The sequence below is a fragment of the Sinocyclocheilus anshuiensis genome, unplaced genomic scaffold, assembly GCF_001515605.1.
Source record: "Sinocyclocheilus anshuiensis isolate Anshui unplaced genomic scaffold, SAMN03320099.WGS_v1.1 scaffold344, whole genome shotgun sequence".
In the NCBI taxonomy this organism is placed as follows: domain Eukaryota; kingdom Metazoa; phylum Chordata; class Actinopteri; order Cypriniformes; family Cyprinidae; genus Sinocyclocheilus; species Sinocyclocheilus anshuiensis.
Genome location: NW_015557066.1, coordinates 50,638 through 73,067, shown reverse-complemented (window position 1 = coordinate 73,067; position 22,430 = coordinate 50,638). Strand labels below are relative to the sequence as shown.

General features: G+C 36.5%; 1 protein-coding gene across 3 annotated transcripts in view; it reads right to left on the bottom strand.

The window, feature by feature from the left end:
* Nucleotides 1-22,430, bottom strand: part of rtkna (rhotekin a) — a 54,422-nt gene that overhangs the window by 1,182 nt on the left and 30,810 nt on the right. For 2 of the 3 annotated variants that reach the window (XM_016471291.1, XM_016471292.1), the window contains exons 2-11: nucleotides 13,201-13,400; nucleotides 12,276-12,337; nucleotides 6,777-6,830; nucleotides 5,964-6,081; nucleotides 5,450-5,674; nucleotides 4,418-4,512; nucleotides 3,626-3,732; nucleotides 3,415-3,543; nucleotides 1,799-1,964; nucleotides 1,409-1,513 (exon numbers count right to left, since the gene is read on the bottom strand). In XM_016471291.1, the coding sequence (XP_016326777.1) occupies nucleotides 1,409-1,513; nucleotides 1,799-1,964; nucleotides 3,415-3,543; nucleotides 3,626-3,732; nucleotides 4,418-4,512; nucleotides 5,450-5,674; nucleotides 5,964-6,081; nucleotides 6,777-6,830; nucleotides 12,276-12,337; nucleotides 13,201-13,400 (1,261 nt within the window). Of the gene's footprint in view, nucleotides 1-736; nucleotides 828-1,408; nucleotides 1,514-1,798; nucleotides 1,965-3,414; nucleotides 3,544-3,625; nucleotides 3,733-4,417; nucleotides 4,513-5,449; nucleotides 5,675-5,963; nucleotides 6,082-6,776; nucleotides 6,831-12,275; nucleotides 12,338-13,200; nucleotides 13,401-22,430 lie in introns of all 3 variants that reach the window. The other variant, XM_016471293.1, reaches the window with a different exon arrangement.

The window sequence follows — 22,430 nt, the reverse complement described above, 5'->3', positions numbered from 1 at the left end:
GATAATGAAAACCTTTCTTTTTTTCTTCAAAAAAGCTGAAAAAAATGTTATTTGCCTGATAGCTGATTTTGAGTTGCAAGCTTCAATTTTAGTCTTTCAATAAAACATTTTCGATAATACACAATTAAAAAAAAACTCTTAAAATAAGTACAATTGAAACAATATGCAAAAAAAGTCAGTGTGCACAAAAAGTGAAAATAAAATAAATGAGTAAATATAAAACAATATAAAAAGTTTTATTTTCAGTCATTTATTTTAACATTTTTTCGTTATTATAATTTTACTTTTTAGAATAAAATAAAATAAATTGTTAAATAAAATGAGATAAAATAATAAAAAAATAAAATAAACACAATAAAATAATTGTCTGTTAAAATAAAACATATAAACTAAAAAATTATAATAAATCAATGTACTCTGTTGTTACATAGATTTATTTTTATCATTTTATACTTATGATTTTTTCAAAGAAAAAAAACAATAAAAAAGTACAAATTAAAACAATGAAAATATAGCAATCTACTATGGTGTCATCTAATAATATAATAATAATAGTAATAATTGCTTAGTGCATTACTCATTTAATTTATATAAGCTTAGAACCGTATTTGAAATCTACATCAAGTAAAAGTTGTTGGTCACAGGGGCAACAAAAAAGGTTGGGATCTTGTGGGACAGTAGCATCTTCTGAGGGTAGAGCGTGAGGTCCGGTAACTTCTCATCACAGTTACTTCACCTGTCATTGTAATAAGAGGAGAGCAGAGCTCGGATCTCAGCAGAGACAGCGTTATCCTGCAGCAAAAGCCCCTCACCGGATGCAGGGGCCACTGAGGAGGGGGAGGCCAGCAAAACACACGAGGGGCCAACAAATGCAGGGAATGAGTGTTTATATAGCAACCAAATAATGATACAGTGGTTGGGGAATGTATGGGATGGATGTTTGGATTACAAATTTAAGGCATGAAACCAGGAAAATACAAGAGTGCATGAAAAATCAATAGGAATAAAGTGGAAGAGGAGGGGAAAAACAGACATGAAAAAAACAGTGAAGAGACAGACATAAAAACCACAGAGAAAATAAGACAGAGAAGAAAAGAGAGAAAAGACTGTCAGTTTGTCAGAAACAGCAGACTTTCATTTTAGCAGTTAAAGGAGATAAATTGATAAAGAGAAAGACTCAGATCTGACAGAGGACGAGGATATGCACTTCAATCCACACATCATCGTTAGGTTCACAGGCATATCTGTTATTCATGACAGCAAATCCTGCGTGTGCATTATTTCTGTCATCATCTGTCTAGATGTATGGCTCTACAGTGCCACCGGCCTATATTTTGTGCCAATCTAGAGCTTAAATCTCTCCTCCAGCCTCTGTAAATGTGTAAAAAAGGTGTCTGAATGCACTCACCCATCTCATGGTACAGGGAGCCCTGCTTCGGGGTGAATATGGCAGGTTTGCGTGGCGAAGGCAGCTCAATCTTCATCAGGTCGTCACAGCACTGCCTCCACTGGCCTGTAGAGGGCGCATGCAGCTTAGTCAAACTTTTCTGGTAATGAAAGTGAAAGTGATGTGAATTTAATTATTCTTTTTTTTTATTATATAATTGAGCACTGTGTCGTTCATTAGCATTATTGCTGCTGTCACGGTTTCATAAAAGCAAAAAGCCACTCTAGGGCTGACATAAAAATTATTTTACCACAGTTAATGGTTTTTTGCACAGTAATGCACAGTCTTGTGTGGCTTATGGCTTTATGGTCACTTAGTGCATTTGAGTAATTTTAGAGTTTATGTACTCACTCATATCATAGAACTGCTGCCAGAAGGCCTCCATCCAGCGCTGTGTGTCCTCTCTGCTGTCTGCTGCTAGTGTGTGCATCACCTCCTCTCCTCCATACTGGTTAGTGATACAGATATTCTGTGCCTTGCTGTGAGGATCCTTCTCTGCGGCCCGTATTCTCGTCTCCTGAGATGGAGACACATTACATTTTTTTTTTAAAGAATTGTGAAATTATAATATAAACTATAACTGATATCATATACACAACAGTTTGGGGTCAGTATGATTTTTTATACAGTTTTTTTTTAAAGAAGTATCTTGTTTATTTGATCAAAAATACAGTAAAAAAAATCCTAAAATACTGTAAAATATTACTACTATTTACAAACTGTTACTACTGTTTAATACTACTAATACTACTACTAAATTAACATTTTTTAATTTCAATATATTTACAAATTAAAACATTTAAAACAATGTTGAAAACAGGTGTGCTGCTTAATATTTTTGTGGAAAATGTGATCCTTTTTTTAGGATTCTTTGATGAATAAAAAGTTGTTTGAAGATCAGCATGTTTGAAATAGAAATCTTTTGTAACAAAGTCTATACTGTCATCTTTGATCAATTTGTGTCCTTGCTGAACAAAAGTATTAATTTCTTTCAAATAAAAAAAGAAAATCTTACTGACCAGAACTTTTGAAGTGTAGAGTATATAACTGAAAGGCACAATCTGATGGTTTTATTATTCATTTGATCAAAATTGAAAATTCAGTGCAAAATAAAAGTATGCTAATTTAAAAACAAAAACATAGGTAACGGTTGACTGCTCACACATTATTTATGCATACTTAAAAATAACACCAACAACAATATCAACTATACACAATACTACAGTAGTACTATTGTCTATTTGTTCTAACAGTATAAAATAATTTAAACTCAAATTTAATGTAATTTATTTATTTATGTGATATGGATCAATGTTATAAGCAGAATAATGTACAGTCTGACAGAGTTTCAGTTTGAAGACTTGTTTACTACACATTTTGCAATTTACATTATTATTATCATCATATCTAAAGGATATGGTGTCAAATATTGGTTTTTCACTTTCAGACTTCTTTTAAAACATTCTGAACTATGCCGTTTTGCATAAGGTTCTTGTTTGAAGTCATAGTATATAATAGCAATAACTGTAGCAAAAGTTTTGCACATATTTTGCTGTATAAAATAGTAATTTCAGTTCTATCCAGTAGGTGGCAGCAGAGCACAAGTAAAGCGTGTGTAGTGCACAGCAGTCACCTGAGAGCTGAGGAATGTGCAGACTCACAGTGCAGCTCTCAGATGTTAAAACAAGCTCTTTGTGCTGGTGACACGCAGCTCTCTAGGGGCACTGAAAGATCCAGACCCAGTGCATGGCAAACAAAAACGTCTTTTCATAACTACTGACACAATGAAAAATGTTCCGACAAATGGATTCTCTCTTTCTGAAAAAGAGAGAATCCATTTGAAAGAGTGCTTTCAAGATACTCACAAAGAAAAATATCTCATGATATTTCCAAAAGCAGAACAATGACCCTGATATCATGTGCATAAATGAGCACGCTTAAAATCTCCAGAGTATGACTGAACTTACTTTGTTAATCCCAATCGTTAAAACAGGCTCCACATTGGCCCCCATGTCCTCTTTTTGATGATAACAGAAGAGATTTGTTCCTTTTAAAACACCATAGACATTTGTCCATCCTTGTGGCTCACCTCCAAGCTTGAGAGAAAGGAAGAACATTAGCCAAAGTAAACTGAAATGGGGAAATATATTGACGTGAGTGAGTGTGTTTCCTACACACCTTTACCCTCAGACAACCACTCATCATCTGCTGTGTCATACAGTGAGGCTGAGCGGCCAGACGACAACACACACCGCCATACAGAGGCAGCCAGTACGAACACTCCTCTACAGAGAGACAAAGAGACAAAATGATACAGTAATGGCACTCCTACTGAGAGAAAGATAGGAATGTGTGATCTTACAAAGTTAGAAACTGTATTTTAAAACCAAGTAAACAAGCTATTCAAATGACGTCATGTTTTGCACCCTATAGTTTTAGTACATCTTTTACAACAAAGTATTCTATCATCTGCAAGAGCGAGCAGCCCACACTCAGGCTGTAAGACTGTCTGCAGTAACTCCTCAGACATGAAGACGGCTATAACGCCTCTTACTGGCCCTTCAAATTGACTGGCCATCCCAAGAAGTTTATGAGCATGACCCTAACACAATAAATCTGACAGACATTGACAATGCACACACAAACACACACACAAACGTGCTCTGCGGGCCTGTCTGTAATTGATTACCTGCAATGTGAAGAAAACTAGCATGTCATAAATATGAGCTTTTAATAAAATCCCAAAAGGCACTTGTTGACATATCAAAGCATCGCAATTTATCACTTTTATCTTAAAAAAAAATTTCAAAAGTAAAATACCAAATTCTAATTTCAAATGACATATTATTAGAATTTCAAAAGTAAAAAAAAAAAATTGTGGCTGACATGTACAGTATTTTGACATGTTTTCTAAATAAAGATATTCCTGGTTAAAAAAGTTGAGTTTTAAAAATGGGTTCGGAGGCTCACCATTTCCAGTGATTGTGAGGTCATGTGTGCGGAAGCCGTCCTGGATGTGAGAGAGATTGAGGGTTGTGTGAGCCAAAAGATGATATTTGGGCCCCCTATAAACACATAAAACACAATCAGAGAAGGGAATATGCAAACATATTTAAACTATGACTGTCAATCAAACACAAATAAATAAACTGATGAATAAACTGACGAATTAATGATAAACTGATGAAGTAATCAAATTAATTGTGAATACATTTAAAATAAATTTTTGCTGGATATTTGCATATACAGTATATTTGCTAATACATATGTGACCCTGGACCACAAAACCAGTCATAAGGGTCAATTTTTTTAAATTGAGATTTATACATAATCTGAAAGCTGAATAAATAATGGTTTAAATTGACTCATACAATGTTTTTTTGGCTATTGCTAAAAATATACCCCAGCGACTTAAGACTGGTTTTGTGCTCCAGGGTCACATATATAAAATATGTATTTGCTGAGAAAAGTCCTGAAATAAAAAATTAATAATTATAAGGTATTATTGTGACAAGCCAGTAAATAATTGAAAAGCCATTAAAAAGTGTTCAGTTTGGGGTCAGTAATATTTTTTTTTATTACTATACTAAACATTTCTTGAGCACCAAATCAGCATATTAGAATGATTTCTGAAGGATCATGTGACACTAAAGACTGGAATAATGATTGATAAAAATTCAGCTTTGCCATCAATAAAATAAAATTACTTTTGAAATTATATTCAAATAGCAAACAGTTCTTTTAAATTGTAATATTATTTCACAACATTTTTTACTGTAGTTTTGATCCAATAAATGCAGTCCTGGTGAGCATAAGAGACTTTCAAAGGCATTTAAAAAATCGTACAGATCCCAGACTTTTAAACTGTCTTGTATGTTGCTTGTTGTTTTTCCATATCTTTGAACATATGTTTATCACTGGACTGCAGTCCACAGCAATCCTTTTAGCATTTTTTATTCACCTAGCAGCAGTGTGTTTATGTGTGTGTTTCTACACACTTACGGTACAGAGGGCACAGGCAGCAGGATTGCCGCTCCTCCTCCATTGCTAGTGGGGCTGCTGGCTCCGGGCTCCAATGCCGCCCTCATTTTCTTTCCTGCTGACCTTCCCAGAGATGAGCTCAGCTTGATGGCCAGCTTCCGCGGTGTGCTGCCTGCTGAGTAGTCCTCCTCTGAACAACAGCTATACAGCTCCACCCGCAGCTCGAACCCTGGACTGGCTTCATTACTGCACACAGTAAGCAAAGCATGATTGAAGCACATTGCTTCGTATTACTCCACACATTTAATGTTAAAATAGTGCAAATGTAGATTTAAATTCAGTATACACTACTATTCAAAAGTTTGGGGTCAGTAAGACTTATATATAAAATGTTTTTTTAAAGTTTATCTAGTTTATATACTGACACAAACAAACTATAGCTGGTTTGGAAGTTGCACAAAGATTAAAAACATATGTATGTGTAGAATAAATGTCCAGAAACAGTTAAAATGACACAATAAACATGCACACTCACAAGACAATTGTGTTGTCAAAGCAGATGTCTGTCAGTGTCCTGTCCACCATCACCATGTCTGTGTCAAAGATCTCACCACCCAACTGCAGCAGGCAGAACACAGCGCACCGGTGCAGCTCTGAAGAAATAAAGAAAGACATTTACATGTACTACTTACAAGTCACACCTGCTCTAATGTCTTCACCAATGTAGCTGCATGCTTGGCCCAGTGCCTATGAAATCCCCCCAAGCAGCTCTGTTCATTCAGGAAACATTTACTCCTGCACCTGTGTGTGAGTTGTCCTGCCTTTTCCTGCTCAGGGCAACATTATTATCTGTGCATTTTCTTCCTTGTACAAATTGTAGAACATGAATAACTGTGACACAACCAGTCTTAAACGTTCTTGTCCTAATCATTTCGATGGCTGTTAAAATATATGTTTCCATTAACAGGATAAAGTACATATAAAAGCTTTCCCATGAGAGAATAACACATGTATGTGGGTTACTGTGTCACATTCATCAACATAATGTCACCTCTATCAGCTGCTCTAAGCACCTTAGGCGAAACGACATTAGTCACTGTGGTCTGGAAAAAGGTTTCCACAATGCCAGTAATAATATTCTGTTTACCCAGAGGGCTTTGCTGTGCCTGAACGCTTCATAAATAAATGTGTTTTTTGTTATCACGGTAATGCATATGCGTGTGTGTGTGTGTGTGTGTGTGTGTGTGTGTGTGTGCTATACAAGGGTTATAAAGATCAAATATATTCTAAACAACCTGCTCTGTTATTTAACCTGCATATCAGAGTGAAGAGGAAAAACAGATGTTACCTCCTTTATTCTTAAAATACTCTGTGTCTTTCCACATTAGAGGTATCCGTAGATCTGCAAAACAGAGGAATTGGAGGTCAGAGTGAAACACAAGGTTATAACACACACACACACACACACACACACTCAGTGTCACTCACAGCTGCGAGCAACCAATGTCGGCTGTCACTCCATGTCAATCAAAAGAAAAATATGTTCACAACACACATCTGGTATTTTATGCCATGCTACCAGCCAGTATAAATCACCATTATCATACTGGCCCACCCACCACATCAAGACCACATCATCACTTCAGCCCACCTGGATGAGCTTCTCTGTCAAGGTCTGTGTAATCAGGCTTGTTAATAACGACAGAACTTCAATTAAATTAATAGGAAGAGGTTGTTAGGGAACAATAATTGGGTACTGAATGTAGATGATGGACAGCAGAAAACACAAAACCGAGGCTGCATGTGGGAACATTAGATTGCATGTGCGTGGGATGAACTACATGATTAACAGCCTGGATGCATTTGTTTAGTGGAATGATGTTGCATGAGCAGGAATCCCACACAGAATCTGCAGCCGAAGAAAGCATAGCATATTTCTGCAGAACAGGGATGCTGGTCATTGATAAAATTCCAGGGCTCGCAAAATTGCTAGCCCAACGTCCCGAGGCTATTGTGTCTTCCAGTCGGGCTACCAAAATGTATCACCACCCTCTTAAATACAGGGTTCCCACGGGTCCTTAAAAAGTCTTCAATTTAGATGTATCAAATTTAAAGTGCCCCTATTATACCATTTTTAAGGTTGCTATTATTTTTTTATGAGTCTCCTAAAACAGGTTTACATGCATGCAAGGTCAAAAAAGACATTAGTTTTCTCAAAAAATAGATTTAATTTTACCTCATTTCTAAATGATTCATAAACGACTCATGCGAAGCAGTTCAAAGAATCAGTCTCTATAAACCCCTCCTTTCCGTGAGCCCTGCTGTGATTGGTCTCACTGCTGTGATCGGTCAGATGACGCAGTCCTTTGTGATTGGTCCAGAGCTGTAGAGAGATTGGCTCTGGATTGGTCTACCGCGTACAGCGTGTGTCGGAAACGAAACGCCCATTGCCATGACGGAATGACAGCCCTGGAGACTTGTCAATACATAGAAAAGATGGTATCGATTGTACCTTACCAATTCGAGCCGGAGTCTGATGATTAAACGGTTGAACTGGCTGATCGACAAGAGACTGATTCGCAAGCACGACTGGAGCAGGACGTTTCTCATTGGTAAGTGTCAAGTGTTAACAATTTTGCTGTAAATATAAGATGTGATAAAACAAATTTACTCTCACAGCGTAGAATACAGCGTCTTCTCGACATGATGTTAACCACACGGAAATTTTACTGTGTTTGTGGGTGGGCAAGTTGGCGACGTAGAACGTGGGCGGACATTATGCAAATGTATTACTTCGTGACGTACAGCCGTAACAGAATAAGATTCGAATTCCTGATGACTTGTTTAGGCGATTGCGAGCAGACTCTTTTTTTTGATAGACAATAACTTTATTTATTGTGCACTGTCGGCTTCACAACTTTGCAGATTGTTTATGTTCACATACAGCTACATGACACACTGCATGAAAGGTAATATTTGTTTATAATAGGGGCACTTTAAGGCCATAAAAATAAATAAATTAAACTTATATGTTATAAGAAAAGTCCTAATTATAATTTCAAGAGGTCTTACATTTGGGGACGGAAACGCAAGAATCGCAATATAGCTGGATTAAACTTTAAAATCTAAAATAGCCTGAATGAATAGCTTATGAGCACTGCACATTACAAAGTCAAAATGTGGCGCGGGTGTTTTTATATGAATGTATCTCTGAAGGGAACCGACTTTCTTCAGAAAAGTTTCCATGACATTTTCATTTAATCTTTTCTATAATGCCTAATAAAGCAGTGTTTATGAGCACAGCACTGCTTTGTGTACAGCCGTTACCAGGGAAACCGCTATATTTCTGCTGTTTCAAAAGCCCCACCTAGTGGTAGAGAATTAATTTGCATTATCAATAAGCCTTTCTGCTGCTTATGTTCAGATCAATGCGAATATTGACCCATGATTTTTACGCAGCAAACACGTAGAGTTGTAAATGTGAAAGAAGCTAATGTGCCTTCTAAAAATCTAATAAATGAAGTAATATTTATGTTTAATATTAATATAATAATTTATACATTTGACTCATCCCTTTTCTTAAATGGTTTAAAGGCTAAAATGTGATGTTTATCGTTTTATAAGACTTTTTGTTTTTGTGAAAACCTGTAACTGAACTGTAAATCATATAATTTTACATTTTAATATGTTACACTAGACATTGCCCAACCCCACTCATACCATGTTAATTTTTCTAGTGCAGGTCTTAAAAAGGGTCATAAAAAGCCTTAAATTGATTTTTCAAAAATCCTGCTCATACCCTGTAAATACTGAAATAAAATTCCTTCCTTATATATATATATATATATATATATATATATATATATATCACGAGCCCTGAATTTTACAAATGCCCCACCTTTTGTTTGTTTGTTCATTAAATATTTTGTCTAATTTGATCATGTATTTATTCACCAATAAAATCACTGCACAGAATTTGACAAAAAAATGCAGAAAATTCTGTTGATTCCGTCTGTGACTACATATGAGTGTGGTTTACATTAGCCTCCTGAGACCTTCTGTCCTCTGTAGAGGACATCATATTTTAGCTAACTTCTCGGAGCACTTACATGTCACAGTTTTAAGTCTGGATGTCCTGTACAGAGCACATTCGGGGCTTTTCAGAGATACCAAATGTTTGGAAGTTTCACCATCACCATTCCCTCTCCTCTGCCTTGAAAATGGCTGACATTAATTTAGTGATCAAATTGAACATCCTTATGGAAATATGATAATATTTTGTTATTATCCTTTAAATCTGACACATTTCTAAACTGTTTGTCATAAATCAACATCTCAGAAAAATGTTATGGGGTTTCAAATCAAAATATGACTTTCTGTTACGAAACAGGACATTGATTTCTTATATGTGCACTGTAGAGGACACCAGGACTAAAAGCATGTTTATTACGCATTTTGGGAGACACAACAAGTAAATTGGAAAAAATAAATTATATATCAATATTCCTATGAAATATTAGATATTATTATAAAAATCTTGCCAATTATTATTCCCATTAATACACTTCTTTTTTCATTACATAATGTCCCAAGAACACATTAATATGCAAATTAGATAGTGTATAGATACATTGTATATAATTGGAAAGCACTCTTATGGCCATTTTAAACATATACTGCATAAAGCAAAATAGTATATTAAATTATCCTGTTATATCTTTCATAACATAGTTGAGAATCATCTTTATACAAAGTTTGGAATAAAAAAAAATTATTGATGATTTATTGTTTTTGCCTATTCATGTTCATTCATTTTTATTTTTTTATGAGTCCTGGTGTCCTCTACATAGCATAACATATGAATAAAATATAATTTTTCAAAATTATTATTATTTTTTGTTCTTATGCACTAAACAATGTAATGACATGAAAAAATACTAAATTCACAAAAACAAAAACAAACAAAAAAAAAAAATTCTGGGTCTCAGAAGGTTAGTTTGCATATGAGTGTGAAGTAAGGGTATAAGGTCCTCTATAACCTCTTCATAATGACGTCATAATTACAGCATTTTCTGAGTATCAACCCTCCAGGCCTCAAACACAGATTGCCATGGGTGCAGTAAAGGAGTTTGAACTGCGAGTTAAGGGGAGGACGACTCGTAAAAGAAGCCCCAAGCAGACTGAGACACAGGCGCTGATATATAAAACAGCAGGGGTGTGATTTAGTGCTCAGACACCCGTATAAACAAACTGGTTTGCATGATTTACGCACAATACACACAATCAAAACCAGAGAAAGTTATATACACCAGAATCCATATACAGTATAACATTCTCTGTTCATACATGCCATTTAAAAGTTTGGGGTCAGCAAGATTTTTCAATGTTTTTGAAGGACGTCTCATACTTACCAAGGCTGCATTTATTTAATTTTTAAAAATACAGTAAAAACATTAATATTGTGAAATATTGTTACAATTTAAAATAACTTTTTTTCTATTTTAATATATAAAATGTGATTTATTCCCGTGATGCAAAGCTGAATGTTCAGCATTATTACTCCATTCTTTAGTGTCACATGATCCTTCAGAAATCATTCTAATATGCTGATTTGGTGCTGAGGAAACATTTCTTATTATTATGAATGTTGAAAACACTTAATATTTTTAAAGGCCATTCTACTGAGTATATTAAAGAAAAGTGGGAAAAGGAAATGCAGATTTGTATCCCAGCTGAAGAATGGCTGAACTTATGGCATTCACAGTGTGTGACTAGTCATTCCAGGGCTCTAAGGGAATTTTGTTGGAAAAATACAATTTGTTTCTTTATTACACCCAAAGTGAAAGCAAAACAAAAAGGAATGACAAATCAGGGCTTCTGCTGGAGGCAGTGCGGGTCATTATCGGCTGATCATGTACATGTCTTCTGGTCTTGTCCAGTTTTAAATCAGTATTGGTCAGAAATACATTCTAGCATAGAGGAAATCTTGGAAATTGAGATTGAAAAAACAGCTTATATTCTATTTCTTGGCAATATACCTGATTCAGTTAATAATAGGAATAAATATCTACTCAGGATTCTACTAGCAGCAGCAAAAAAAGCGATTACTCGACTATGGCTCCAGCAGCCTCCCCCAACAAGAACTCAGTGGGAATAAATAGTTACAGAAATTTACAAGATGGAAAGACTGACATTCAGGTTGAGACTGCAAGAAGAGACTTTTAAGAAACACTGGGGAAAATGGACAATCTATATATCAAAACAGAGAGAAGACAGATAAATGCCAAAGTGAAATATGTATATTCATTAATGTAAATGTATGTAATTAGGATCAACGGCTGCTTGATAGTAAGCCTAAGGAAATTAGTATTATGTTTATGAATGTATGACCACAAATATTCACGTATACATGCTTACAAATATTTGCTTATATCGTAACCAGTTGACCAGACTGAAATATATTTTACTTTTTATGTTATACTTTGGGAAAAATATTTATGTATGTACCCATTGAAGGCGTGTTGTTTGATTGTTATTGTGTTGAAGTTCATACAAAAAAAGTAAAAAAAAAAGAAACGAAAAAAAAAGAAAACACTTGATATTTTTGTGGAAACCGTGGATTCTTTAATGAATAGAAAGTTCAAAAGAACAGCATTCATACGAAATTAACAGAAATATTTTGTAACATTCTAAATGTTACAACTGCCGCTTTTGATTTACTGTGGCACTTCTGATGTGATAGTTCTTTAAAAAAAAACTTACAGACCCCAGAATTTTGAACAGTAGTGTATATTTTTTCATTACGTGAATTAATCATAACTACCTGAATTCTTTTCTGTGAACATACCTGAAATGGCTACTTTGCCCTTACATGGGGATCGGTCATCCATTGGACCTGCATCAGAAGACCTGAACACAAACAATAAGACACAAACCACAATGCGTAAAATGCTTCAGTCATAATTAAAGCTGAAGTGTGTGTCACCAAATGGAATTGTAAAAATTTCCCGAGCACTTCCTCTGTCTGCCATTTGACAGTCCCATCCCAAACTTATAATATTGGTTGAGCCAATGTCATTGTGTCAGGTTGGTTGATATGCCAAATAAAAAAGCAATGCGCTGACATCCTTACATAAGTTCAAGATGACAGCACAACGAGTTCTTAAACCCCTTAAATGCCCCAATTACAACTGCCTCTACATATTAAACTGGGATACAAAAAATATTTTTTTAAAACATTAGACAGAAGTTTTTCTGAACATAGCTTTAGTTTTACATTTGTTTTGTGTCTTAAGGTCAACCATGTGACTAAAAGGACAAGCTTGTTGTATTTGCCTTAAATTAACATTTAATGCTTTGACATTAGCTTTAGAGTGATACAGTGTTAGCTGTCACCACATTGAACTCTTTCTGACCTCAACACTGTTTTCTGCTTTCATGTGCTTTGTGGCTGCCCAATTTGCTCTACTTTAGGCAATACATTCTGCTATTTTTAGACAAAAAGCATATAAGTGTTGGATTTTGTCTGTGTTGAAGTACTGGTCAACAGATGTCAAACTGCATTTATTAGAAGTGAACATTTTGCTGAAACTTTATATTTGTTACCAGTGCTGACAGTATAATAGAAATGCCTGACCCCAAGAAACTGGCCTATAATCTGATTAACATTATATAAAGCACCACAAACATCCAAGACACCCAAAAATCTAATTTAGTTCAACCAAACTTGTTGACACAAACTGAACTAAATTAATCCAAAAGTGACTGCTGACCTGCGTGCGACCCGCTGCATGACTTGTGCCTCCTTCATGCGCTGCAGCTCTGACATGTAGGCCATGATGCGGGCGTTGCAGGTGAGGAGACTCTTGGAGGCCTCCAGCGCTTGGTCCCTCTGAGAACATGCGGCCAGCAGCTTACACGCACCCTCACGCATTCGGATCTCATAGTCGATCTTCTTCTGGATGTCACTGTCCTGGAAAAATTAAAAAAGAGGCTAATGTCAGGATTATTCCCAGTATTATACATTTTACTCAACTAGACAAGGGAGGATTAATCTCATACAATAAACTAAGACATGTTGGCCATACACACTGAAATATGAACATTTGTTAAGCAATTTCTATGTGATCTGACTTTCATGAGTGTAACCCGATGTACTCAGGATTTTTCAGTAGTATTGAACAATGCTGACTTTTTTTTAGATGTTACCACATAAACATTTTGGGTTAACTGCCGTGTTTCCAGGGCCTTAAGATGATTTATGAGGAGTCAAACAAGACAGGAAAGACACATGAGAGCAACTTATCATAAGCACAAACATTTTTAGTCTGCTTTACTTATTAGAATAAGTAATGAAAAACTCTTAGGGCATAAATGATCTGCATTATGCCCAAATGTCCAAAGCATGCCTGTAAAACACTGCAGAACAAGTGTCCCATGTGTCTCCCAGCACTGCACAGAGGGCACACCCCGGTCACATGACCATCTGCTCTGTAATGGACTGCTATGGCTTACTGTGTGTCTCAATGCAGTGATGTATGAAATTGAATATCGGGGTTAACAAGCTGGAAGAGATGCTTTGGCCTCTTGACGTCAGTTTACCTCCAAACAACCAGACACCAGGACACTGAATCATTTACACATGAACAAAGAGGAGTAATCTGTCAGGTTGTGGAGCTATATCTAGCATTTGAGGGGAGACAGAGCATCTTTTAAGGGCCCCAATTTTCTTTGGGCGAGATGTGAGACTGTGGCTGGATTATGAAGGGCAGGAATAAAATATAGAATAGGGATGAAGGAGTAAACAAAAGGAGGAGCTTGGGGAGAAAAGAAAAAAAAGAGAGGTAGGTGTGACTGAGGATTTCCAATGGGCGAATAACCTACTGTCGTTTAAATTGACTCTAGAAATGGATTTAGCTTAAATCTACATGGAAATGAATCAGAACGAGAAAAGGGTGGAAAAGAGCAAGTGAGAACAAAGCTTAAAAGAGAGAGAAAAACAGAAGTCAGTTTTAAGCCATAGCTCTTGGTGACAAGTTTAATTTGACAAGCACAAATGAGGCTGAGGGACAGATGTTTTTTCAGTGTTTGGTGGAATAAATGAGTCATCAGTTACAACATATTGCATTGACTGTACTTCCATCCATCAATGTTTATTTTGTTTCTCAAATTTAAAATGCCTTCTAATCTGGCGAAACAAGGTAATAACCTTGAACCACTGAAAAATGGTCTGTTGGTCATTTTTTCATCTTTGCAGTTTTCTCAAGTGACATTATTCAGACCATTCTTATAATCTGCCCTTCTGTCATCCACTGGGGCTCCTGTTGCCACGGCAACATCCCAAAATACCCCTTTTGTGTGCAAATTTCAGAAGCACATTAAGGTCTAACCAGGCATCAATTAAGACAGCACCTCTTTTCGGTTCTCCTTTCAAAGGAAAACAGGGTTTGCTCTACACCTCACTGCAACAGATTGTATGACTACTGTCAAAAGATAGACTTGATGAGCTTCAAAAGCAAGAAATCCTGTGGAAGCCTGAACAAAACAAACCAATCATGACCATTTATGATTCTTAAGATAGAGATTCTTTAGATATCAGGGAATTACGGCCACCGTCCTACTTGTACACAAAGGTAAAAACAAAATTCCCTGTAAATCACTTTAAAGAGTCAAATATCACCTCGTAATGGGAAGGTTAATTTTTTATCAGAATTTTTTATTACTGATTAGAAGGTGCTCCTAAATTTTTGACCGTGCTCCTAAATCTTTTAAATTAGGAGCATAAGCGCTCCTAAAAAGAAAAGTAAGGGTAGAGCCCTGAATGGCTGCTGAAAATTCAGCTTTGCCATCACAGGAATAAGTTACAATTTCAAATATATTCAAACCATTATTTTAAATGATAATTTTTCACAATATTACTGTATTTTTGATCAAATAAATGTCTTGGTGAGCATAAGAGACTCTTCTCAAAAAACATAGTAGTGTATGTAAACAGTAAAACCGTATTCTGAACAGTAGAGTAAGTACTTTAAATAAACACTTAAGATAACGCTGCAGGAATTAGCGTGTAGTAAATATACAACCACATGAAACAAAGACCCTTCAAAAACACTTGCAACATTGCCAAATGCCACCCTCCCTTGTGACAGGTGCCAGGGCAGAGCAGCACGCCAGCCGGTGTGTGTTTATGTGCCAGTCGTCAGTGTCAGTGTGAGCGAGGGTGGCGGGCTGGCAGCAGAGAGGTGTGAAAGAGCAAGGGAGCGAGGGAGGAGGAGGGAGGAGAGTACAACGAGCGCTCTGTTCCCCAGTAATGAAGCGTGAGTGTTGAAAATGAACCCAGATGGGAATAATTGAGGGAGATGGAATCTTCCCCAAGTCGTCAGAAAGATAGAGAACGCAAGAAAGAGTATGAAAAATAATGAATCTGTAATTACAGTGACAAATGCCTTGCATGTTAATTTCTGCCACACTTCAGAGACCCCGGAACCCTACAGCTACAGGATCGGTTTATTGCTGAGAGACATGCAAACTACTTGGACATAATAATTGCTAGTAATTGCACAATGAAGCCAGTCTTGTTCTCAAAATACTCGAAACGTCCAGCAGACGCGAGACATGTACAACCTGGCAATACGACCACAGGAGGAATTTTCGGAAGCACATTTTTTCATTGGCAAGGGGACGTGAGTCATGGGAAATGACTATGGTCTTTAGAGAATAGGCCACACATTTGAAGTCTTTCCCCCTAAAAAATACCTTAAATAATGAATGTGAACTAATGGCTTTGTAATGTCAAATAAAAGAATGTAAACAGAGGAACCAGCCACATGGAGCCAGATAATGAGATGCTGATTTGATCTAAATCACATTAATACACCAGCTGATGTTTGCAGCTTGAGTCATTCCAGCCCAAATATTTACAAAGACCATTCACACTTGAAATTGAACTAATTTAAAGTTCATTTTAACCCTGTGTTAACATCATGCTAGATTATTTGATCCAAGTTAGCGTTTTATACACTTAAAGGGACAGTTCATCAAAAAATAAATGTTTTGTTGTCATTTACTCAGCTTCGTGTCGTTCCAACTCTGTATTACTTACTTTCTTCAATGGATTACAAAAAGGACATTTTCAAGAATAGCCTATGTCAACCATTTTTGTCCATAAAATTAAAAGTTTGTTGGGTCCAAAACACCACTGGATAGCACTGACTTGCACTGTATGGACAAAAAACACATTTCCGAGGCATTTTGCATCAAAATATATTCTTTTGTAATCCACAGAAGAAAGTAAATACAGGTTTGGAACTTTTCTTCATTTTCATTTTTGGGTCCCTTAGGTTAGCATTTACACAGTAGCTACATTCACATACACCCAAATAATCTATTAATTGGATTGATGGCTCAAATGAACTAAAATGGCTTCATGTAAAAACCTCAATCCAATCGACTGAGCTCGATCCGAATGAAATTTCAACCGATTGCTACATTTAGGGTTCATATAAACAGAACTTTCAGAATCTGAAATCGGATTGGATTAATTCTGATTGATGACAATTAGTGCATGTGCACATACCTAGTGTTCAAGTAACTCTCCGATTTGCTTAGCAGTGCTTTATACCTCAGGCTTAAAAACAGCGCTAACCCTCTTTCAACATTACAAGTGTGAAACGTTGCTTAACTCCAGGTTAAAAGCGGCCATAATCTGCATGTTAGAACAGCATTAAGTGTAGTGTGAAAAGCCTATTAGTGTTATGAAGAGCTGACACATGTGGCAACTACCAAATTGCCACTTTTAAAAGCAATTTTGCTAATATTTTGTCATTAGCCGTTGTGAGCTAATCCAGTCTACTAAATAACAATGTGAAGTTAATAGGCCCTCTGGGGGTTTCACTGCATGAAGTGATGTCCTGCGGGACATTTCTCTCTGGGATAATGCTCTTATCTGCTTGTTTGTTTTGTCTTGTTTTGCCTGTCCTGTTTCTCACGCTGAAGCTAAGTCTTAAACTTTGACCTCTCTCCCATATCGTACACAATGACGTCAGAAAACAGGGCCTCAACTCTCAGATAATCAGAGCTCATACTGTTGCAACATGACAGAAAAGTCACCTTATTGATGTATTTTAGCCATTAGCTGCTCTGATGTGTCATTTGTCATTAGGAACTCTTCACCAACAGTAAATTCCCATCTCACTGCAAGTTTCCTGTGGTAAACTAACTTTTTAGATCAGTTTAGGCCAACATGAACTTTCTGATGAAGCCAGTTGAGCAAAGAAGATATTCCGAAAATATCGGAAGATATTTTGCTCTTCTCAGAGGATTCAAATGCTCTGAGGTCATTTCCTGTCATGAAAATCATGGCTGCAGTGATCTGTGTGAAGCTCTCCTGATTGACAGCAGCAGCTGTGATTCCTGAACTGCAATGCTAAAGAGACGGGAGAATGAAATCTTCTGGGCGACACTGACCAACTTAAAACATACTATGACCTGGATGGCTATGGCTCACAGCTGCTTAAATGGGTGCGAACCTAAGAAGCACTGGAAAATGGCTCACTATGTTAATCACAGGCCTGCAAACACATAGGAAATGATCATTATTACCTTTAACAGTAAGTGAAAAGGATGGTATTATATTCTTCAGCTACTTCAACAATTTTCTTTTCACTAAAAGTTCACACAACAGTAATTAATGTGCTCTTCTGTATTACTGAATTTTGACTTTCTCTCACAGTAAAAAGAAAATATGGTTACACCCAAAGGCAAAACACCAATTGAAAAGGCCAAATCACTGACCACACCCACAGATACACAGGATTTCACTGACCGAGGCCTGTCAGCCTCCAAATAGTCAACCACAAATATGCACCCGCCTTCCCCATCTGTTCCACCCAATCCCAGCGCTCCTCTTTTCATTCTTGTGCAAGCCAGCACTGAGGAGAGTATTGTACTTTCCCATCGATACGGGTGTAAATGTAGAGAAACAAGCTTGGGAATGAGCCACATGGGGTTGGAAAGGGCAAAAAGTAAAGTTTTAATGATTCAGTTTTCTGCAGCCAGATCCTTCTGCATAATCTAAGATATCCAGTCACATAAAAGATAAGCCATACTAACAAGTCAAGGATTAAGCTTACAAGAATGGATGACATACCGTCTAGCTCAGTGGTTCCCAACCCTGGTCCTGAAGGCACCCCAACACTGCATGTTTTGCATGTCTCCTTAATCAAACACACCTGATTCAGATCATCAGCTCATTAGTAGAGACTCCAAGACCTGAAATTGGTGTGTCAGAGAAAGGAGACATGCAAAATGTGCAGTGTTGGGGTGCCTCCAGGACCAGGGTTGGGAGCCACTGGTCTAGCTTACACTCCAAGACCAGGGGCCAGTTGCATACTCTGCTTAGACTAGTCTTAAAAGTTAGTCATTTCATTTTTTTCTTCAAGACTGGTCATGACTTTTTTTAAAGTCAGTTATATAAAAAGGTAGACTGGTCTAATTGGAATCCGAAAAGTAAGATTGCTTAAGACTTGGCAAACTGGTTCTTAAGACATAGTCTTAACATAGTGGCTGTGTTTATGCCGCTGGACCCAGTATTATTCATACAGTATATATATATATATATATGTAATAGTTCTGTTATTATAAATACATTTTGTGTAATGTCGTTATAGTGTAGTTCATTAAAAATAATTATAATCACTAAAAATGTAAATAGTAATAATAAATGTTTTTTATATGCCAATTCATTTTTGTCCTCTGTAGTGGAAAAATAGACACTATATACATAAATATATTTTAATAATTTTATGTTAGTGTAATTCTTAATATACACTAGCACCACTGTTCAAAAGTTTGGGGTCAGTTAGATTATTGTTTTTCAACAAACCCTTTCTTTAGCAAGGTTACAATAAATTTGTCAAAAGTAAAAAGTAACAGTAAAAACTCATAGTTTACACAAAAATATTAGGCAGCACTTTCAATACTGATAATAATAAGAGAAGTTTCTTGAGCATCAAATCAGCATATCAGAATGATTTCTGAACGATCATGTGACACTGAAGACTGGAAATAAATTACAGAATATTACAGAAATAAATTACATTTTAAAATATATTCAAATAGAAAACAGCAATATTTCACAATTTTACTGTTCTTACTGTAGTTCTGATCAAAAATGCAGCCTTGGTGAGCATATGAGACTTCTTTTTGAATGGTAGTGTACTTTATATATAAAATTGCAATGATAGCATCAAAATTCATGTAGTAACTATAGTATATTCCTACAAAATAACCCTTAAATACTTTATTCACAACAGCAAAACATCCTCTAAAAACATCAGACAAACACCTAGTGACTACTGACTAAAATAATCCACCCTAGAGGCTGAAGAGGCAAATTTCTATGACAACCAGGACAGGCACAAGCATTGTTTGAGAGGAAACGGTACAGCTCTTTTGGCAGCAAAGATGCTGTGGGAAAGGTTCTGTTGACCTGCGTTAACCCTGCCAAATTTCAACCCGTTCAGAATGCTACCAAAATACTGAAGAAAAACTGCTAGTGGAAGCTGCAACATGTGCAATGATTCTATGGAAAATAATGGCCTCAACAGGCAAGTTGTACTCCAGACACACAGGTTTTACCCTGTTAGTACTGCGTAGGCCAAAATGGAATCCTATTTAAGCTGCACAGCAATACACAAGTCTCATTATTAGCACACAATGAACCATTTGAGATGTTATTGTGTATGTGTGTGAGGGCAGTCTAAAACGCACAGTGTGTGACTATGGCTCTCCAGCCAGCTGTTCCCACACAAAGGCAAGCAGCCTTCCAGCACAGCTGGTTTTGGACAACTAAAAAAGGGTGTGTGTAAATATGCCTTTGGGAAAAAGAGGTGTCTGTGTGTGTTGGAGAGAGTTACGCAAGCTGAGACAGAAAAAAAAGGGGTGTGCGCATACATGTGCATGCTTGAGCTGTGAACTTTGACTACATACAGCCCACATCTGTGATGGAAAATATATTTTTGATATTGTGTAGGTGTTTGTGTGCAATCTGGGAATCAGTGCAAGCAACAATATCTGTGTGTGTTTGAGCTGCTGCCATATCTCACTTCACAAGGAGAATAAAAACTACAGAGATCTTAATCCACGGAAACAACACTACTTCATATGGTTGAAATGGGGCGCTTGGAAACTCTCTTTAATATCTCAAACGGCTACATGAACTAGATGATATTATTTTCCTGCTTTTCCTGATTCTTCCACAGCCAATCATACCCCCCTCCCCCATCCGCGGCCTGTTAATCCAGCCCTGATTGCAGTGGTTTGAGATAACCTCACTTAATTTTATGCAAAGTCTGCGGAATTAAGAATCACATCTTGACTTATAGATCTTGTTTGAACCAGAATCAGTAATGTTTTACATATATTCGGATGAGTAAAATGTCTGTTTGTGATTGTCTAAATAAAAAGAACTGCTTCATGTAATCAGATAATCACTAACATTTGTTTGCTCTTTATAAACAAGATGGAGTTTGATCAAGGAAATTTTTAATCTTTGCATAAATCAGCAATTTTACGCAATTGCAAGCAATGGACTGATAATTCCATTTGTATTGATTCTAATAGGTTTCATTCCATTTTTTTGAAAAACGAATTGCCATTTTCGCATCACCTTTTCAGTTTTTTTTAAATGTATTTTCTTTATAACTGGACAGCAATGTCTAAAAATCATTTTGTTTCAGACTGATTTGCTAAAGCATCTTGTGAGCCGGTTTGAACGATTCATGAAAATGAACCGATTCAAAGTAACAATTTACTCACAAACTGAACATCACCATACATTAAGTTTTACTTTACAAAGCTCTACACAAGAGTAATATTACAAGAAAATATGTTAGAGCTGAGCATGACTAGAGAAATATATACACAAAAGATTATATAAGGCCCACAGATGGCAAACCATCCACACAGGCATTCTCCAGGCTTCCTCCATTTCTGAGCGGTACTGATCCTCTCTTCACACCCAAACACAGCATGTTCACCTCAAGCCTGACACTGGATGCCCTTCTTCAGCTAGGTAACGTCCCGGCTGTGGAGATCCCTGCTAAACCCCTTTACAGGCTCAGTTTTTGGGCTAGTGGAGGTAAGAGGGGTTCTGCTTGCCTCAGTGACACACTCGGGCTGATCTGTAGTCCCTTATGGCTGTTAATCTCAGACTTTGATGCTGTCGGAGACAGAGTGTGGGACTGGTCTCTAATCAGCTCAAGCAGGCTAATTGGTGGTTAAGCACCTCTGGCAGCTCTAAGTATAGAGCCGTGATGAAAAGTGGAAGCAGTGACCTTGAAGGGCCAGGATACCATCAGGTTTACACCAGTGTAGATCTACTGAGCTACAGTATACATGCTCTCTGGATTGAAATAATTTCGTTACAATATATACAATATTCTATATAAACTGCTCAACTAAATATGATGTATATTGGAGCAAATATTTGCTAGCCCCCATAATATTTCACCAGTAGACTGGATTTAAATGAGTACATTATTTTACTGTATGCACTTTTTAAATATTGTAATGTATATTATAATGAAGTAATCATAACTTTGTTTTACATGGCTATTTTTCAACCTCAGTCTGACCCTTAGAATTAAAGACTATTTTGGCTACTGTACCTTTAAGACTTCTCTATGCAAACCACCTTTGTTATGGCTGTAAAGTTTAAACTAGTAACTGAATACTAAATAGGTGTTAATAAATGTAATTGGTTCTGTGTCAAATGTGCTCATGGTAATGAAATCAATACCATGATGATTTCTAAACTATACATTTTCCATAAATGTGGACTGAGTGGTCTATAAAGAGTTCTTTGTGTTGTGAATGACTGAGTCAACAACATGCATTGAACTGTTTTATTTCAAAAAAGCAAGGAAAATCTTGTTTTCCATGACATGTTCCTTTTAAACATCAGCTCCTCCTGAGAATGGACATGCATTAAAATGGAACAGAG